Source organism: Zingiber officinale, chromosome 5B (assembly GCF_018446385.1).
Source record: "Zingiber officinale cultivar Zhangliang chromosome 5B, Zo_v1.1, whole genome shotgun sequence".
In the NCBI taxonomy this organism is placed as follows: domain Eukaryota; kingdom Viridiplantae; phylum Streptophyta; class Magnoliopsida; order Zingiberales; family Zingiberaceae; genus Zingiber; species Zingiber officinale.
In genome coordinates this window covers 25,457,532-25,478,144 of record NC_055995.1, presented here as the reverse complement: position 1 = coordinate 25,478,144, position 20,613 = coordinate 25,457,532, and the positions used below count along the sequence as shown (strand labels likewise).

Here is a 20,613-nt window from a genome sequence, read left to right as displayed (position 1 = left end):
ACGTCACGTCTAAATACTATACCCACTGTAAATCTGTGGTGTCTTATTTTTAAAGTCAAATGAAAAATATTCTATAAATTTTCCCTCTTTTTTTACCTTAATTATTTCCTTCAAAATCAGAACCTTTTGAAGGATTATATAATAACTTGTTGAATTACTGCTGTGTTAAATTTGAAAAGTATCAAGTACTATAATGAACTCACTCAACCATAAATCATCCATGAGCATCAAGAAGCATTAAGCATTAAAAGTGGTTGCCTATCAAATGAACCTAGAACCGAAACAGTAGAAATATTGTCCCAAACAAATTCTGGAATTTTACCAACGTTAGAAGCATTAGACACCTAAATGCGTGTGCCTCAATCTAAACACTTAAACATTGGTCACACAACCCTTAGCCCAATAAGAATAGAAACACAAGAGATAAGCAAGGCAATACAACTTGTGCAGAAGAGGAAGTTAGCACATATAATGGGATTAGAGGAATTATTAATAAGCTCAAGGAATTAAGAGCTAGAGATGAAATATTCATTAAATGCAAGAATAAGAAGCATGTCTTCAATCGCTTAGTGTTTAAACAAGTCAAGTGTTTTGGTAGATTTAAAGTCAGATTCGAGCCTCCTATTAAAGTAACAGTTTCCAAAAATTATACTGTTCAGCTTGATTATACAAGGCAAAAGAGGGGGCAACCATTCAACGAAAATATCCACCTTTCGTAATAGCAACGAAAATACAGTTTCCAAAAATTAAAACACGGCACCCTTTGATAATTGCCTAAAGATGAATATCCACCTCCACGAGCTATACAGAAAAATATTGAATTTACAAAACAAATCAAACGGTATAATAGCAAAGAAATTCAGCAAAACCACAAGAATAAAAGAGGTGAGCATTTGGTATGAACCAAAATGAAAGAACAATATTGAGAATAGTTTGCAGGGTCATATCAACCAGATAAACAATAACTAGTAGCTACAACTAATCCTATTCATAAACTAAAAAAGTAGTCCATAAAGGTAAATAATTGTCCACAAGTTTAATCTAAGGAGACAGAGAAAGAACAACATTGACAAGATATGAGCAATGCTCAAAATGACATGGTTGAAGAGGCAGCATATATACCCGGGTAGAGTTTGTTGAATTAACGAAGCTAATAACTGGTATGCACCATGTTAGCTGCTTCCAGATTTTGACAAGAGGATAATCAGAGAAAAAAAAAATGAAACGTGATAACCCAATCAGCAAAAAGTCAGACAAAAAACATCCTACGCTCGGTAAGTAGTACCGTTAACAAAGATAAAACATTAGCGCATTCAGATTTTTAAAATCCGGAGTGCTCCTTTCCACTTTCATGCTGAATTATGATACTATCAGCATTCTTCGTTTTTGTTTCCTCTTTGTAATTAACCAAATGGTATATTGGGATATCAATAAGGATGGGGATAACTGATAGAACAAAGTGATTGAAATCAATCCAAACTGTTGTTTTGGTTTGCGAACTAAGTAAAATTATAAGTTTTGGTTTAAGCAGCCTATACAAGTATCGAAGGGGAATCTTGGTGCAACAGTAAAGTTACTACTGTGTAACCCAGAGGTTATATATTCGAGTCTTGAAAACAGTCTCTTGCAAAGCAAGGTAAGGCCGGATACAATAGACCCTTCACCTGGACCCCTCATTGAAGGGAGCTTCGTGCATCAAGCTGTCATTTTCTCTTATTCCTATTTATTTATGTTCACTAACCAATATAATCCATAAATACAATGCTTTATGGTTATTCTCAAGAGAAATCTTGCACGGGTACTAATGTTTTTATTGGTGTTTGATTAATACTTTTTTTTAATTTACCATCTTAACAAAACCAAAAAAATTGGTTCTTTTGGTTTGGACATTTCAATCTTTTCATGATGATTTCAATTTTTCTCACCCAACTGATAAACTAACCCATCCCCCCAACCCCCCCCCCCCCCCCCCCCCCAAAACACACACACACACACACATCATTATCATCTCAACAAAGATATATTGAACTACCTTGATAAATGTTCCAAGGTTCCAAATTAATTTCTAAAAAAAACTTAGTTCCTGTAAACCAGAAGATTGTATCTAAAATATCAATGGACAATCATCTAACTATTTTCGTAAACAAGCTAGTTTACTTCCAAGACCAGCAATTATATTTTTGCACCAACTAATCCAGCAAATGTAATTTATGGTTTCCAAAAGGGGATAGATGTTTTACTTTTCAGTAAACAAAGATTATATCCAACCAAACAGAAACCCAACATAATTTATTTATCAGTTTAGATACACAGAAAAATGTGATTACTCGTGACAACTTCGTAAACAAATCTGAACTTTATATATCAAAAACAACAGGAAATCATAATGCGGAAGAATATAAATAATTTTTTTAAGAATATATATACATATTTTGTGTACCTTCCTTTACAGGGTAACTCCTTAAAGCAAACAGTGGAAGTCCAATCAAATTCAAAATGTAGAACCTACAAATTGCACTTCAAGTTTATCAATCAAATAGCTGAAGAGCTTATCTGATAAACAAAAGGAAGACGAATAGAAGCACAAATAACTAATACCCAAGTAGATCCTCTCTAGTCAGATTTCCTTAGAATAGAATTGAATAAAATTTGTCCAGAATTATAAATCTTCCACGTTTTTCTTATCAAGAAGTGATTCCCCCCACAATAGCTAGTATTTTCTTCAGATTACACCAGCTCTCATTTACAATAGGTGTACTAATAACCCAGATTCAACTTGATGTGTCGACTAATTTCAATTCCGTGTATTTATTTATACTATAGAAGTACTGACAACCCAGATTCAACTTGAGGTGTTGACTATTCCAATTCTGTGTAAACTTGAGGAGTCGTCTAATTCCAATTCCATATATTTGTATCATAATGTCCATGGAAAGTTCAGCTAATTTCTTGACTTGACAGCATGAAACTAATGAGAATAGTCGAATGCCAAATTTTGATTGTTTGACAGCAAAAAAAGAAAGAGGAAAGGAGAAAAGAGAAGCGCAGAGGAAAGGTCACCTTTCCCGACAACCATGAAGCAGATTAAAAATTGTTAATATCTCTTAGTTTTTGTCGATTTCCATTTACTAGCATTGTTGGAGCAAAAGGTAAAGTTGTCACCCTTAGCGGCCCATTCAAGACAGTCTCACACTCTCTAAAATGGGATTAAATCACGGAGGGCATTTGCCCTAGAACAGTGGCCCAGACACCCAACGAGGCATTTTCCACCCACTGAAAATTGGCACCAAGACCTATTAGAGCAATCATCCATGCAAGTACTAATTGCGTCAACCTATGGAACAGCATTGTTGTACTTAAGGAAACCTGTCATAATGACACTTAATAAAGTGTGTCTAAAGAACAAAGGAAATGAGAAAACGAGATACTTAATCACATACAGAAATGTCCATTCTCACCTTTGATTTATTAAAGTGCCTGGAGTGTGCAATTACATTTTTTGAATTTGAGCATGAATCTTAGACTAGCACCATTAGCTTCAGCAAGCAGGGATTCAACACAATATGGCACAGATCGTTTATAAAATCTTATTTGAAACTAATTTACTAATATTACACATTGTGATAAATATGGCACAACATAACACCAAAAGTATATGGCACCATACACAAAGAATGTTTTCATACCCTACCAGAAGAATTATCAGAACATTAAATATTAAATATAGAATTCCATTTCATATTACATAGTTTCTTGACAGATATGTTTTCTAGTCCTATCAATCGCCTCATTTCATTACTTTGTTAAAGCAAAGTAAATATTCTCTAGGAGGTAAAAAAGCAAAGTAAATATTCTCTAGGAGGTAAAAAAAAGCCCACGATGATATTCCATAGAACTGAACACTGACAGAAAAGTCACAAATAACAAAGGAAAGCATGTTAAGAAATGTTTAAACTATTAGTAACAGGCAACCAAGTATTTGCTATTAATGGATGTTTAATACAGAACACTGCAATAACACAACATAATCAATGAACAATCCAACTATTTGTTCGAGAGCAAATTACAGGAACAAGAAACAATTAGTCTTAAGAAAATAACTAAAAAGTATAACTTCATTGTCATATTGTTCCAGAAAACCAAAAGCTCATAGAAAACTTAGAGATAATAACCTAAGATCCTTTACTGTGTTTACTGTTAACACATGCAGCATCCATAAAAGCAGCCAGTTAATGCTGTCTTCCTACTAGAATATAAAAAACCACACTTAAATTCAGCCAGTACATGGAATGAAGATTCTTTCTTGGCTTAATTTGCAAGGTAAACTAGATCATTCAGCTAAATGTCCATAATTTTTGAAATCTCTCCAGAAATACTAGTCTCAAGGAAACTCATGAGTTCCAACAAAAACCTAACATTGTTTGACCAGAGCTTCAACCTTTAGAATCTCTAAGCTGCAAACATGTTCTCCTTTCTTGAAGCTTCTTGATTCACTGATGGAAAAGTAGAGAACCGCAATAATGAAAAGGTATGAATCAGACGTTTGAAACCCCAGACGGAAGTGAAAAAACTGAACAAGAAGAGATGCATGGTTTTTCTCTACAAAAATCATAAATTTTATTTCCAATGGAAGGAAGCTTTTTGAAGGCAAAGCAGTTTGAATATAAAAAATAAAAATAAAAATAAAATCACCTCAAGGTTTGGCCGATTCTATGGAACTAGTTTCACTCAGCACAAAAGCTTGGATGAGACTTTGAGCAGCATGGGTCTGTTCCGGTGTTCCAGCTATTATGATCATTGTCTCAGTTGCCTCTGCTCTAGGTTCAGTAATCGTAATTTTTGCTTCTGATATCTGAAAACAAGATAAAAATGTTAACAATAGAACAATCCAGTTTAATGTATTGCATTATAGATATTGAGCAAACCTCACGGATCCACCTTAGGCAGCCACCATCTACACCATACAAGTTAGGTACAAGAGACCGTGGAACAACGACATCTACACTTCCAATAGGAACTGATTGGTTTCCACTGCATCAAACACCAAAAACAAGTGGAATGGCAGCTTAATTAAAAATATGCAACAAGCAGGAAAGTATGTTAGGTAGAAGAAACCAAACCTAGCAAATAAACCCATCCTTCTATGTGGACCTACTCCAGGGTAATCAGGTAAAGGCAAGGGGCCACCAGAATCTCTCATGCCCTATTAAATCAACAGACAATATTTAGCCAAAGAATAAAATCCCTAGGACGTTAGATACAAGCTTATTCAGCAAAATAAAAAAATGAACATTTTATGAATATCACAAGGCAGAGGCCTAGAAGGGGGACTAAAACTAATTTGCATGGATACACTTAATTGAGCTTTTAACAGCAACCTTCAACTACCAAACAAATGATGAAGCCATCACAATTGCTTACACGGGCCACAGTACATGGCAAGGAAATAATGTGTAATGAACGTTGTCATCCACAACATGTAAATGCCATACCAAATTAGGTCCATTACTTCTAATGTCGTTTCTTGATAGGAATACAATATCAAATCAACACCTGCTATTGATGGGATAGATGATTCCCCAAGATAATTCGTAATGCATAGATAATAGGTTTAATACTCAAAATACAGAATAGTACTTAAAAGGTTGAAACTATAGAGTCGCAACTATTTTATAAGAATGTAAATACCTGAGGTAGCCATGGTCCAGGTCTCTCAACGCCAAGAGGAGGAATACCTGAACCATGCATTCGATGAGAAAAGGCAGCTCTTTCCTCAAAGGGGTGACCAACAAAATCTTTCTGAAATGGGGGCAAATTAGAGTTCAACATGGAGGGTGACGACTCCCTCCTTCCTCTGTGCAATCCATATGGAGGTATTTGCTCAACAAAAGAAGGATGCATGTTGGGATCCATGGAAGGTAACTTATCACGGAAAAGATGTTGCTTCAGCCTAAAAGTTATTTGTAACAATGCATCCTGAACTGCTCCAAATTCTCCAGATATCTACCAAAAACATTGCAAAAGGAATGTTGTGCTAAGACAAATCTAACATACCCACAGACACTATACGTAGAAAAGAAAGCAAAGAACTAACAAAACAAGTCATTTTACTATTATACTAAGAGAACAAAAGAATGAAGTAGCTCAAATGCTCAACCTGAGACAATCAATGCATACCTGGACCATCCCATAATTTTCAGGTACACCCGTAGGGATCTGATCTTTACCAAGGATACGTACTTGAGCTCCAGAAAGCTTCCTTATCTCAGTTATTACAGCTCCACCTTTGCCAAGAAGACAACCAATTTGATTGGAAGCAACAATCAGCCTACACATGACAGTGCCCTCTTTAGGATCAGGTACACCCATTACTATTCTGTGCTGCACACGAAGAACAGCATCCTGTACTGGCGCAACCTCATCCGATGGAAACTACAAAGATAAGACAGTATATTATGGCAACTTGAATTTTCAATTACCAAAGTAGGTTTGCTACAAAGTGACAAAATAAAAATGGCTTGGAAGAGATCTATAGAATTTCTCTTTTTGAAGGTAATGCATGATAGACAACAATATATAACAATGACTGAAACCCATAACTAAGAATTTAAGGGTAAGTTTGTTTGGAAAATTTTCTAACTTTTGCAATTTTCATTTTCAGTAAAAAGAATTTGAAATACAACATTTTTAAGTAAATAAGTACATTGGAATTAAAAGGCAAATAATTTATTCTTATTTTGGGAACACCAATCATCTTTTGTTTAAAAAAACATTTTATTTTAAAAAGAAATCAAAAGGAAATGATAAATTTTTACAGTCCTTGTAAACACACCCTAGCAGCAAATAAGCTAACATTTAAGAAGGTAGATCTCGAATCAATACATGAAAGCTAAGAAAAAAGCAGCGTAGTGCAAGCTATGTCAAAGCAAGGTCTAAAAGGACAAGTCTTGCAGTCATAATCCAATCTACTGGAGATTACTCCATAATATAAACTCGAAACTCAGTTGCAAAGAAAACCCATAACATGGAAGCAACATCTGAAAAATGCAACTAAAAGTATGCATTCGATTTTATTTATTATTTCAACTCTTTTTTAGAATGTGACTACAGAAAATTCCTTGCCTTGCAGAAGTACCAAAAAAGCAACGATTAGAAAGTGAATTACTGAAGTTACATCAAAATGCTGATAGAAAAACAACATGAAATAAGATATAAAGGCGGAACCTTCCAATTTCAATCATAAGTTAGACATCAATTACATTATCAACCCAAGACATATGTAACATACTGGAGAAAAAGGAACATAGCCAAGAAGAGCAAGTATTAGAGAAAGAGGAAACACAAATAAGCAAGATACCAGGATAAACAATAACTCAATAAATTATTTTTAAGAAAATATATTTGACATTTATGGCAATGTTTACCTACTATTATCGTGGACATTTTAGTTTTGCGTCATCCTAATATCAAGGCACATAACAAAAATTAGTCATATTGTAAATATATGAACACTGGATATAATGGTTAGGTTGTTGTGCTTTTATGTAGAAAAAATGTCTAAAGGTGTTGTCTGGCTAAGGCACAATGCAAAATTACAAGTTGTATATGTGAAAGAATACGCAGAACTATATTATAAAAAAATAATAATAAGTGAATTATATTTGCAATAATTAAATTTTGTAAGCCAAAGAAATACTATAAGCAGATTTTCGCTTTAACAATGAATCAATCATCCTAACAAATCCATAGTTTCAATACAAAAACATTTTGCATAATCTATTCAACATACTAACAATTTCTAATATAGATAAGCGCAAGTTAACTAACCAACATAGTATAGATAGAAGAAAAATTACATGTGAACCTAAGGAATATGAGAGTATACTTCTCGTTTATGTAACGATATTAATTTAACCATGTCAAAATCAACATTTATTTAAGCATGACTTCGACTATAAAATTTTAGGAATTGATTACGTCCTCACAATCCTTATGCAATATGCACCCATAAGTGGAAACATCGCAATCCCTTACTGAATAAGCTTATATTGTCTAATGACTAATGTGAAGGCCTTTAAAACAAAGAACTATAAAAGGAAAAAAAAAAAAAAGAAGTTTCTTGCACCAACAGGTATGTTATATCTTTAAGAAGTGGCCACCCTAAGTGGATTTTGGAGGCGACAGCATAAGGACCGCAGATGCCCAAATAGGTCATACATTGCATGCTTACATAATGGGGAAAAAACTGATATGGTTCATTTGAACTTGTTTAAACAAAAGTCAATTAATTTTAAACCATAATCTCTCTAAATTCAAAGCTGCAAGTTTTAACTTAGGCTTGTTTTGCAAGTAATTATTCTGTGTGATGCTTCTATATAAATTATCTATTTTACATTGTTGTTAATATTGATTGTTATATTCAAATATGTTGTATTGTATGAGTGGTATAATTTTTCTGTATGGAAATAGGTATTCAATGTGTTGATTAATGTAATCTAGTGCACATAAACAAATAATATTAGTGGCATATGCCCTTCCATATGTGCTAGTGTTTCACATGTCATTATTATGAGGTGGATTAACCACAGACCACTAGCATATGTTCTTTGAAGCCTTGGGGCTTACTGAAAATTTTTGTACTTAAAAATCCATTTGATTAACTTGGCCATTCTTATCTTGTAAGATTTTGATGGTTAATCCACTGACCAAAGTTTAATCCTTCTTAACCAACTATATGCAAGCTAAAAATCATAAACTTAGGTCAATAAAACATAATGGAAATGATACATAAGACAAAGGTCAATAAAATATTGAAGGTAGCATCACATTTAACTTCTTAGGTAACATAATAAACTAAACCTCAAACTCCCTAGGCAAAGGTTAAGTTATATAAATTTAAAGTGGCATCAAAACTGCATTGAACCTAAGTGCTTAGATTTAATTATATTTTCAAATAGCAAGAATAACCACATAATTCACAACAAAACGCCATCAAACGCTACTTGTGATACATCATACAAGTTATAATGAGCAGGATTTTATCAATTTAATATTTTAATGTTAAAAGAGAATATCCATCTTTAATTCACTAACTTAATACCTAGTGTACTATTAGAAAGAGCAAGTCAAAGTAGCTTACTGCAACACCAGATATGATTATAATGCGATTATCTGACTCAGGAGTTGTCTCTGTAACTTTAACTTCACAACCAGTTTCATTTTGAAGAGTTTTAACAGTGTTCCCTCCCTTCCCTATCACAATTCCAACCTTCTCAGCAGGGCAGAGTAACCTGAAAGTGATGGGCTCTGCAGATATTTGAGGATGGATGGGTGGTCCACTTTCATGAAATTTAGGAAAAGGTGAACCCATGCCTTGATGGAAGTCAGGCATGCCCTGAGACCTGTTAGAGAAGGGTGGTCCTTGAGGAGGATAATGAAACTTAGGTAGTGGAAGACCTTCTGGCCGAGGAATAGAAGTAAATGGATGTGATGAGGGACCAAAAGAATTTGCCGGAGGAAATGGATCACGTTCGCGTGGTGGGTTATCTAGGAGCTGCTGACCAACTAAATGAAGAGCTTTCTTCACTGAATCAACCCCTCCAGTTACCTGCAAAGTCATATGACAAGATTTCAGGCATTTGCTCATTCCACCAAAGGAAAGTCATTATCATCATTATCAAGCCATGTTCATCCCAACGATTTAGGGTCAGAGAGTAAATCTAGTAAATCAGTATATATTTGGCCCAAAATAAATCAGAAGAAAGATAATTACAATACAGTTTGCAGAAAACACATCAAATAAGAAGTACAACAATAGGAAAGAAAGATTAATATAGGTGGAACCTATAACTTGTGCATTGTCTGAGGAATGATATTTGTTTCTCAATGAAAAAATAACAATTTACTAATAGAAACATGTTCAAATATATTTAAAACTCTCTTACCTGGACAATTTCATCCTGTTGTGTGCCACACAAAGGAAGTTTATCTTTTGAAAGTATGCGAATATGGGCTCCACTGTCTGCTGATATCTGTTTGATAACACTCCCACCCTTCCCAAGTAGACAACCAACTTGATTAGACAGAATTAACAATCTCGCAGAAACTGTAGAAAGCTTCTTACTTTCTTCTTCATCTACCTCATTAACTGGTTCATTTTCAATAATTCCCTCAAATATAAGCAAAAGAGCATTAACTAACAACGGTGGTCCTCCATCCACTTTTGTACTTTCTGGAGCAGAAGAGTCCTCGGCCTCTCCAATGTTTTCAGCACTTTCCTTGAGATTGACGTCGCCTTCAGAAACAAGAGTGTCTTCATCTTCTTTTTTATGTTCATTGCCAAGTTCTGCATCTTTCTCTGATCCAGTAATAAGAATAACTCTCTCATCACAACCAGATACAATTTCTTCAAGTCTAATCTTCGCACCAGTTTCTCTCTGTATCCTTGCTACAATTTCTCCACCTTTACCAATCACACTGTCAGATTTTGATGCAGGACACAGAACTCGGAACATGGTAACCCCAGTGGGTGCTTTTATCTGTTTCTGCTGTTTTGTATGAGGTCCTGTCTTTTGCCATTTTGCTCTCCCATTTGGCTCAATGGGATTTCTTTCATAAGCACGCTTGGAAGGTAAAAATGGAAATGACATGTTCCTCTAAACTACTGAAACACAAGGTAAGGCAATGGAAAATTTAAAAAAAAATCTATAATCATTAAATAAATTAAAGTATTTTGAAAAAACAGAAAGCCTTGAACATGAAAATAAGGTACAAAAGAAATTTTAAAAATAACAAATGTAAAAAATATTTCCTGTAAATAAATAATTATTGTCAATTCTTGTCAGAGGGTTTAGAACAATTAAGACTTTCTACCCAACTAAGCATCAGACTGGTATTGAAACATGTAAGTAAAAAAAAGGTTGAATTTGACCATGCTAAAATTAAAATAATAATATCATTAAGCAATGCATAATAGTTAGCATATGCAAATGCTAATCAAATTGTAACTTACCAACAAGAAATATCAATTTTTCACTCTTTATAAAGAGAATAAATTAAAGATAAATGGGGGAGTAGACAATATTTTACTCCTGCATGTAGTTTCATTCTGTAATGTACTAAAGATCTTATAGGTGAAACAAGTGAAAGTATCACTTTGCCTTTACATTTCAAGCGTCAGATGAGCCACTTGAGGAGCCTCTCCTGTCATTCACAGCACAAAAACAGAAATGTGCATGACAAATTTTAGTAAGATACCCTCCAGAACTATCATAAATTGTATTTTTCTGGTAACTGTACATGAACTGTCAAAATGCTCATAAACAGCCTAGTAAACTGAGATCCTTTGAGGGAATAGATGAGTAAATCCCTTTTACATCTCAACAGAGTCAAATATGGTCCATATCATTGACAAGTAGAGTTTTTCACTTTTAAGTAACTACAAATGATACGTATTCAAGACCAACAAGAAATTTGAATAAAACAAAATGCTCATGCATGACAGCCTACAGTGAAAACAAAACCTCAGTTCCCCCCCCCCCCCCTCCCCCTTTCTCTCTTTTTTTATTTCTTTATTTCTTTTTTAATATTTAGATTTAATTTTAAATTAATATATTTTATATTTAAAAAAATACTAAAACCATATCGTCACAATACTGAAACTCCAAAAAAGATCAATATTTTAAACCGGGGTATGGAACAAAAAGTTATCAACCACTTCTACAAAGAAGATTGAAATTTAAATTTCAGAATATATTGTAAAGGTTTGTGGCAAATTTTTTGTCTAAAACCATGAAACAACTAAAATATCTTAAAATCTCAATCACTTGAGTGGGATTATGGAAGAAACATACGTGCCAACATATCCCAACTACTTTTCATGTCATCTATATATTTATATACCATATATTTAGAGATTCAAGAAATACAAACTGGACTGGTCGAGCCACAAACCTAACCAGTAACACACACAAAGTTCCACCAACTCTATGCAATGTTAAATGCCTATGATTGCAATAATGTATATGTCACATAGAGGAAATGTGGCACAAAGTCCATAAATTTTCTATTCAATCGCACGTGGCACTAAAAAAATATGATACCAAAGATAAATATTATTGAGCAAAAATAGAAAGGGAAAACAGCATATGCATGGCATCTATTTTTCGAAGATAAACAAACATAAGGGTGGAGTAATCTAAATAGTACCTTTCGAAGAATATCAGACACCTAAGCTTAACAAAAGTTCTCTAATAGGTGTTTGAAAAGCTTCTTCTCCACTCAAATGTAAGGTTTAATAGGTTGATGACTATGATTATGTTATGGATATGGTATTAAAATTCATAATTCTTAACAGTCAAGTCTATATCATATTATCATATACAAAATGTTAAGCAATTACCCTAAAATGGCTCCTAGTTCCAATTTTTACCGTGAAAAGGTCTCTTTTAAAAAAAATTGCACACTTAGGTCCTTTTTACCTAAAAACCCTCAACTCTTGTACAGAATGAAATTTTTACCAAATCATGATTAAGTGACAAAAAAAGGAAAAAGAAAAAAACAACACTTTTGCTATCTATATTGGTTTTGTTGAGTGCCAAAGTACCACCAAACTCAACATGAAATCAAATTTTGAATACCATTTAATTGAGTGTCAAAACAAGGATAATTATATTCAAATTCCCAGCAGCGGTTACAAATGCTCATAACATATATTAAGAATATTAAATATGCCACTAAAATCTCATATCAAATATTGGAAACAAATATATAATCAAATTTTAACCAAGATTTAATGTCAAAATATAGCTAGATACCTATAATCATCCATCATACACAAATCTAACATTTAGCTCAGTAATATCCTTTCAGAAGAATCAGTGGTTAGCTTGCCTACATACTAATTCTATTTTGACACTCAATTAAGTTTTAGCCAAATCTAAATTTTACAAATTATTTAATTTTGGATTTATCAAGGGGTTCTAACCATAAGATGCATCACTTTTTACGTTTTTTGAACTTAGCAAGTTTTGTTTTGATTATGTATAAGAGTTGGAGGTTGAGGATATTTCAGGTAGAGAGCGTGAGCTGGTAAATTATGGGAAAAAAGTCATTTCCAGGCAAAAACTGAAAATATTACCTTTTTAGGAAACTCCCCTAAATTTTTTTCAAAATAATAATAACAAAAAACCTACTCGGGAAAATTAAACTTGCACCATCCACTAATGTTTGGGAGGGGGTGAGGGAAGGGTAAGTAAAAGGAAGGTAACTTTTACCCTTGTTTGGGAAGAAGGTGAGGGAAGGGAGGGGAAACTTTTACCCTCCCTCAAATGATCTATTTCCTTACACTCCAACTCAGGGTGTAAGGAAGTTACCCTCCCTTCCTTTCCTCCCCTTCCCATTAATGAGCCTCCCCTCACCCCATCCAAACAGAGGTAAGCGAAGAGAAAAGAGCAGATTGCTGTCCACATTTACACAGTTCAGTCCACGAAATAAAATCTAAAGTTACAATAAGCAAGTGTTCTTAAATCTAACGTTAGCGTCCCAGTTCACAAAACCCTAACTTCGTACTGGATAGGAAAGGAAAAGCTGATATAACGGACACAAAGGCCTCGATACGAATTATTCAATACCTATAGAGTGGCTGGGAAAAAGTTCCGGCGAAGATAAAAGAGTAATGCCGAAGAGACAGCAGTGGTTGCTGTTACCTGCGACGAAGTCAAGACGAAAAGATCTTGCCACAGAGGGAGAGAACAGGAGGCGCGCTTCGCCTCGAAGGAAAACGGGGACACCCGTCCTCGTGTGACGGTCGTCTACGACGGACGATGGTCGGAGGAAAAAAGTAATTAGGGCGGCGGGGGAACCGTGAGCAGGAAGGTTTGCGTGGGGTACAGAGATGCTGGGTTATAGAAACTCTCTCAGGTGATATTCACGTGAGCCCGTTCTCTTCTCTCACGGTATGAATCGGACTGGCTTTTGCTAGTTCGACCCGGTCCAGCTATTTAACGACAATGATCCGAGCCCAGCTTCGACCTGTAATGCGAAATTTTATATATTTTTTTTTAATTTTTAACCTATTATAAATAATTTAAAGGTATAAACTTTATAAATTATTATATATTTAAATTATAAATAAATTTTATATACTTAATGAATAAATTTATGATAAATTATTCCAACTAAACTTAATAATATTCAAGTTTATTTATTTTATATATTTTTTTATTGTTGAACAAACATAAATGATTTCATAAAATTGAATATCAATTTTATTTTATAAAAGCTCGATTCATTTACAATTTTAGAGGCATTGTCTAAATAGGTATGGAAAGTGAATAAAAAATTTGGAAATTGATAAGAGTTGATGTTTACTGAAATATAGATATTATTTTAATTTATATTTATCATATGTTTTTATGAAAAATATATAATAATAAAATATAATATACTTTATTATAGCATTATTAAATTTTAAAAAAATATAACTAATATCTTTTTATTTAGAATCTATCCACAGTATCTACACAATATAATTAACTTCTCTTTGCTATTTACCTAAGTGAATACACCTACACTCAAATATTTGAAGAGTTCAGAATGTGTTTGAAAATCTAAATTTTATTTTCTTAAAAAATCAATTAAAAATTTAAGGTGATTTTTTCACATTTTCAACTAAAGTTAAAATATACTTATTGAAACCTAATAAAAAAAAATTTTAAAAATTAGAAAACATTGCTTGATGAATAAATTCTCATTTTATATGCTGATTTAACAATAGAATATATATATATATAATAAATTAAAGTAATGCTGAAGAAATTAAACAATTATTAATGCAAAAATTTAACTATTTTTATCGTAATATAACCATTAGGTAATTCAATATTAATACATAACGATTTAGATTATGTAAAGTATAACTTTATGCTAAAATATGTCAGAATAAAATAAAATTTTATAGTAAAAAAATTATAACGTCTGTAATACGAGAGTGATGTAAATTATTAAAAATAAAATAAAAATACAAAGAATTAAAAGAGTAGATTATGATTTTATATAATATTAGAGTAAATGATAAATTATACCATTAAAAATTTTGTCCCATTAAAACATTTAATTTAGCTAAAATAGTAGAACCTAAACAAGAATAAGGTAGAACTAGGGCGCGCGGTAAATGAACTAAGTATTTATGAATAAATTTAGTATTCAATTTAGTAAAAATTTATTTATGTTCCTTCAATACTATAAGATTAAGTAAATAAACAAGTTTGAACAGTTAGTTAAATTAAATAAACAAGTTTGAACACATATGTGTTCAGCTCGTTAATGTTCGTGAACAATATTCGTGAACAATGTTCGTGAACAACTTTCGTGAATAATATTCGTGAATAATATTCGTGAATAATATTCGTGAATAACGTTAGTGAGCAATAGTCGTGAACAATATTCATGAGCAATATTCGTGAACAACGTTTGTGAGTAATGTTCACGAACTATATTCATTAATAAAATTATTTTCAATATATTAAATAAAAAAATAAATAAATAAGTTTAAATTATCAAGCTCAATAACTAATCAAACAACTAAAAGTTTCAAATAATTAAACAAGCTTGAATTGAGAGCTTGATGACATTTAAATAAACCAAACTCAAGTCAAGTTTCAAACAAGCTCAAATTCGTAACCAAGCTAAGTTTAAACAATAATTTTAAAAGCTTAATTCATTTTAAACTCGACTTGACTGAATTACTTACAAATAAATTTGAACACCCTAAAAGTCAACTCGACTCAGTTCAAGGTAGAACTATAAAAAAAACTATTTTTTTACACATTTAAAGTTTCGAAATTCCAAAAAATACATCAAACATTCATATTTTCAAAAGACGAACTTAATTTCAAAAACATCCTTCCTGCCTTTCCATCTTAAATTAAAATAAAAAAAACTATTTTTTAAATTTTAAACGGAACTGATCAAACCAAATCAAAGAGTTTCATTAAAAAAATAATCGATGATTAAAAAAACTCATTTTTTTTAAAAAAAAAATACGTCATCAAACTCATAATCATTCCTAAATTTATCTATATTTTTAAAATTTTTGAATTTCTAAAATACAAAATAAGGTTAATAAAAATTATAAAATTTAAGAAATATTTAATAAATTTTTAAATTTTATCTTTTTTAATAGAAAAGTATAAAAAAAATGAAATAAAATTAAATGAAAATTTAAAAATTAAATAACTAAAAAAAAATGAAGGTACTATTTTGGTTAAAGCTACACAACCTTGGTAATTAGTTGGTGATTGCAATGTATAATGTTCATGAGATTATGGTGTAGTGGAAGAGTATTAAATTATTATTTAAGCACCAACATACTGATCCTTAGCTATGATGTATTTACAAGAATTTTTTTCTTCAAATGGGATATGTAACTTTAAAATATTAAATTTCTAGGCCATCAATCGAGAGCGCTTTCTGATTTATTTTGATAATTAATGAAAAAATTTTATATGACCCAATTAATCCTCTTAATTTTAGTAAGTGAGTGGAATAATGTTTTACTTTAATGTTAATAATGTATAATAATTAATGATGATTTTAATAATAATTATTATTATTATTTACCCTTTTAGTTGTAGGTATTAGTATATATATATTTCCTTCACCTATTTTACTCCCTTTTAGTTGTCATGTGTATTAGTAAACTTATTATACCTATATAGATATATAGGTATATATATATATATAATACAACTTTCCTTCCCCTCTTACTCCATTTCTTTTTTAAAAAAAACTCTTTATGGTATCAAAGTTGTCACTATTGTCAACAAACTTTGTCATTATTGTCAACAAACATGATTTTTCCTGACATCATCATCCACATAGATAAATCCTACTAAGATTTATCAAACTCGAGGCTCTACTCTATTGATTTTCGTCGTTTAGTCTAATCTCAATCTCCTTCCAACACATCCTTTGATGAATTAACCTTTTTTGTTAAGCTAGATGAAAATAACTTTTGATTTAGAAAAATCAACTCTTGAATATAGTGATTGCTAATGACTCATAGGAGTTTATATATGGCACTTATCCTTGTCCTCTTAAATTCCTTGATCTCAATGATATGGTTGTTAATCCTGAGTATACCTCTTGTCAACAACGCTATAATCATCTAGCTAAATTTATTCATCCTTGATTGAAAGACTCATAACTTAAATAGTTGGGAATTTAACAACACGATATTTATCTAGCTCTTGATCAAATTTGCTCTACCTCATTATTTGCTTGTGTAAGAGTTACAAAGATGAAAGGTTATCTCTTCTCCTTTATGAGCGACATTATTATCGTAAGATTTGGTTTGTAAATCTTGAAGAATTTTCCGATTTGTTCATGATCGTTTTTCCAACGACAAGCGAAGATTAAGATATACTACGGAAGATCACTGTAAACTTTTCGTTTTGTATGAATCTTCTTCTTACGAAGCAACAATAGTATTAGAGCATATTGCTCAAGAAGAAACCCTCCCTTGTCGACGGCTATGTTATACGTCGGCGACTGTGACAACCGAGCCTTTTACCTAACAACAAAAGAGGAAACTCGATTTTCTCCATTGCTACGACCACATCAGGCCGCTGTCGACCGACGTCCGATGCCAGGATATGCTCGATGTCAAACTATATTCATCGCGATAGATAAGTCACGACAGAGAAAAATAATAGTAACTCTTTACTATTCCTCTGTCAAACAATGTATGAGGAAATGTTTGATTTTTAAAAATAAAAAAAATATGGATGTTTCTTTGGAATAGAAAGTTTTTTTCAGTAAAATTAATTAAAAATTAAATTTTACGTTTTAATTTTTTAATTAATTAAGTTTATTTTTGTTTAGATTTGCATCATTAGACCAGATTGGTTCAATCTGAACTGATCTTGTTCATTTGAACTGGACTATATCAAATTAGATTGGTCCAAGTTAAACCCAATTTAGTTTAAACTATTGATTGGTTTAACTATATCAAAAAGGATGGTTTAATTAAATGAACTTAAATTAAACAAAATCAATTAAATATTCCAATTAGATTAGTTCTCATGAGGACAAGGTATTGGTGTAGTTGGCACCAATGATCAAATCTAAGTTTTGATGAATGTCAAATAGATTAAAGTTAAGTGTATTGTATGATTTAACCTTTCTACCAAGTATGCAGGATTTGATTGGTCTTATACTAGGCTGAAATCCAGCTAGATCTAGAGGACATGATGTTGGTCCCTTTGACGACCGGGTAGAGGGGGTGAATAGCCTACATAATAAAAAAAATAAAAACCTTTCTCGAACTTGTATAGCTTTAATAAATCTAATACTTACATAAAAAATAAGAGACTAATTAAAGAAAGAAAGAGACTACAATTTTTACTTGGTTACAACCGAGAAAGTTGTTAATTCAAGATTCTGAAGCACTAATCAAATTCTCCTTCAGGCGTAGGTGAAGAAGCCTCTTACAGTAGTTAAAACACTCAATTACAAATCTAAATCGAAAAAGAAACGATTACAAGTGTCATATTTTAGCTTCTGGGACCAGAGCTATATTTATAACCCTGGTCGGGGCGCCTGGAAGGGTTCTAGGCGCTTGGGGGGATAAACTTTTATCCCCGTCGTAAATGAAAGTGCCACGTCGCATTTCGGATAAAATCCTACTTCGGGAGCCCGAACTTGGTCCGGGCACCTGGAATAAAAAAGTCAATATTCTGTTGACTTTTTTGTCCTAGCCTTCCGCTCGGGTTCCACTCATATTGGTCCGGGTCTTATGCTCCGGCTCCACTCGCTTGGGTGATTTCGATCATCTGTAATAGGGCTCACCCGAACTCATTTTTCGACCTTCGAGCAAACTTCCACTTCGACTTCTCATCCCTTGAAAACGCCGAGCGACTCCTTCTTGTCCACCCGCGTACTCTTCCGCAACACCTCGTACATTGAATGCACCGAGCCTGTCGGCTCTCTCCCATGTCATCCTTCTCGCTAGCTACGTCTTTCGCTCGAACTTCCTGTACTCCTAAGTTCCTGCACACTTAGACACCGGGGTTAAATACCAACAGGACATAATTTTACTGGTTGATCACATTAAACATATCATGGGGTTACTTACAAATCTCTCCCTTTTTTATGTTAGCAAATCCCAAGTTAAGTTAAGGTAAAATCATAAAAAAATAACAGTTATAAAATAAGATTTTTGCAAGTACAAAAATTAAAAATTGTACTACCCTTCCCCTAGACTTAATATTTACTACTCCCCCTTTTGATCACATTAAAAATGGAGTACATTAAAAAAATTCTACTTAACAAAAATAAAAAGTCTAAGGGACAATTAAAAAAAATTAAAGTTTAAGCTTTGAAAAGAAAATTTAACATATTTAAGGTAGAAAAAAATTTCATATAAAGTTAAAATTATCGTTAAAAAAAATTTCTAAAAAAAAATTTAACATTCAGAAAATTTTTAACAATTTTTCTTATAGTGAAGTGATAAAGTTTTCAGAAAAAATAACTTTTAAATAATTTATAACAAAATTGTTGACAAACATTCGAAAGTATTTTTATAACAACTAATTGCTTAATAGTTAGTTAATTAAATATTTATTTTAATAATTGGCTTTCAGGCCGTATCGAAGCACTAGACTTTCTTGGATATTGGAGCAACAATCACTTTCTAAACAAAGTCTTTTAAAGAAATTAAATATTTAACTTTCTGTCTGAAACTAAAAAAAATTAATCTAAATATGATTTTGGAACCCAAAATAGGTTCCTTCCTACAGAATTAATCTGAAATTTCTTAGGAATATGTTTCTGTGATATTTTCCTAATTTGACCCTTATAGTATTTAAAATATCAGTTTAAACTATTATATCTCCTAATATTTTGATTATTTGAGCATGTACGATTTTTCAAATATTCTATTTCTGTTTTAAATTTGTTATTTTCTATTTTTACTTTGTCGAAGTCTTCTAATCGACAAGAACTAGCTAAGGTTGATTTTAATTCCTTATTTTCTTTTTCTAACTTATAATAATTTTTTGATAATATTTTTACAAACTGAAATAACTTGTCAGGAGGAAGAGATCATATCCGACTTACCTTGTCGATCCCGTAATCTGAAGCTCCCCCTGAAGTGTTGCTTTCTTCCGATGTTGCTCCCCCTTCATCGATGCTCATTTCGGACGAGCTTGCTTCGGCTTTGTCTTCATGGTGACTTGCCACTAGCGCAAGTCCGGCGAGGGCTTTTATCTCCGATTCGGACGATGTTTCGTCCCACATCGCTTTGAGATTTCTATACTTGTCGGTTTGAGCTGACTTTTTGTTCTTTTCTTTATCTTTGCTCTTCAATTTTGGGCAGTTGTCTTTTAGATATGTCCTTCTTCATTGTAGTGGTAGCATCTTACTTTTATTTTTCTTCTTGTACCTTGCACTTGATTAAATTTCTTAGTTTTAAATAACTTTTTAAATTTTCTTACCATCAGTGTTGTTTCGTCGTCATCGAGAGAAGATTCAGAATATTATTAGTCCATTTTTGCCTTTAAAGTAATGTTGTACTTTGGCTCCTTCTTTAGATTTGCACATCTTGTTTCATGG

At 32.3% G+C, this 20,613-nt stretch overlaps 1 protein-coding gene across 8 annotated transcripts; it reads right to left on the bottom strand.

The window, feature by feature from the left end:
• Positions 1 to 531: 531 nt before the first annotated feature.
• LOC121984259 (RNA-binding KH domain-containing protein RCF3-like) lies at positions 532 to 13,895 on the bottom strand. Of its 8 annotated transcripts, XR_006112832.1 has the most exons (11): positions 13,707 to 13,894; positions 9,945 to 10,663; positions 9,140 to 9,607; positions 6,178 to 6,432; positions 5,689 to 6,003; positions 5,121 to 5,203; positions 4,926 to 5,031; positions 4,693 to 4,852; positions 2,441 to 2,505; positions 748 to 801; positions 532 to 704 (listed from the first exon to the last, which is right to left on the bottom strand). XR_006112832.1 is itself a non-coding variant. In XM_042537107.1 (9 exons), the coding sequence occupies exons 2-8, from the start codon at positions 10,647 to 10,649 to the stop codon at positions 4,694 to 4,696; spliced, it is 2,091 nt and encodes a 696-aa protein (XP_042393041.1). In that variant the 5' UTR covers positions 10,650 to 10,663; positions 13,632 to 13,895; the 3' UTR covers positions 532 to 2,505; position 4,693. The 8 variants fall into 8 exon arrangements, 6 of the variants coding, with proteins under 6 accessions (XP_042393041.1, XP_042393043.1, XP_042393042.1 ...); XR_006112831.1 differs by having other exon boundaries at positions 532 to 801; XM_042537107.1 differs by having other exon boundaries at positions 532 to 2,505; positions 13,632 to 13,895.
• Between the last annotated feature and the right edge of the window lie 6,718 nt (positions 13,896 to 20,613).

Coding starts and splice junctions, on each gene's coding strand:
- LOC121984259 (XM_042537107.1), bottom strand. CDS start 10,649: ATGTCATTTCCATTTTTACCTTCCAAGCGTGCTTATGAAAGAAATCCC. Junction 6,433..9,139: donor TAATCATATCTGGTGTTGCA/GTAAGCTACTTT, acceptor TTATCTTTGTAG/TTTCCATCGGATGAGGTTGC. Junction 5,204..5,688: donor CTGGACCATGGCTACCTCAG/GTATTTACATTC, acceptor TTGATTTAATAG/GGCATGAGAGATTCTGGTGG.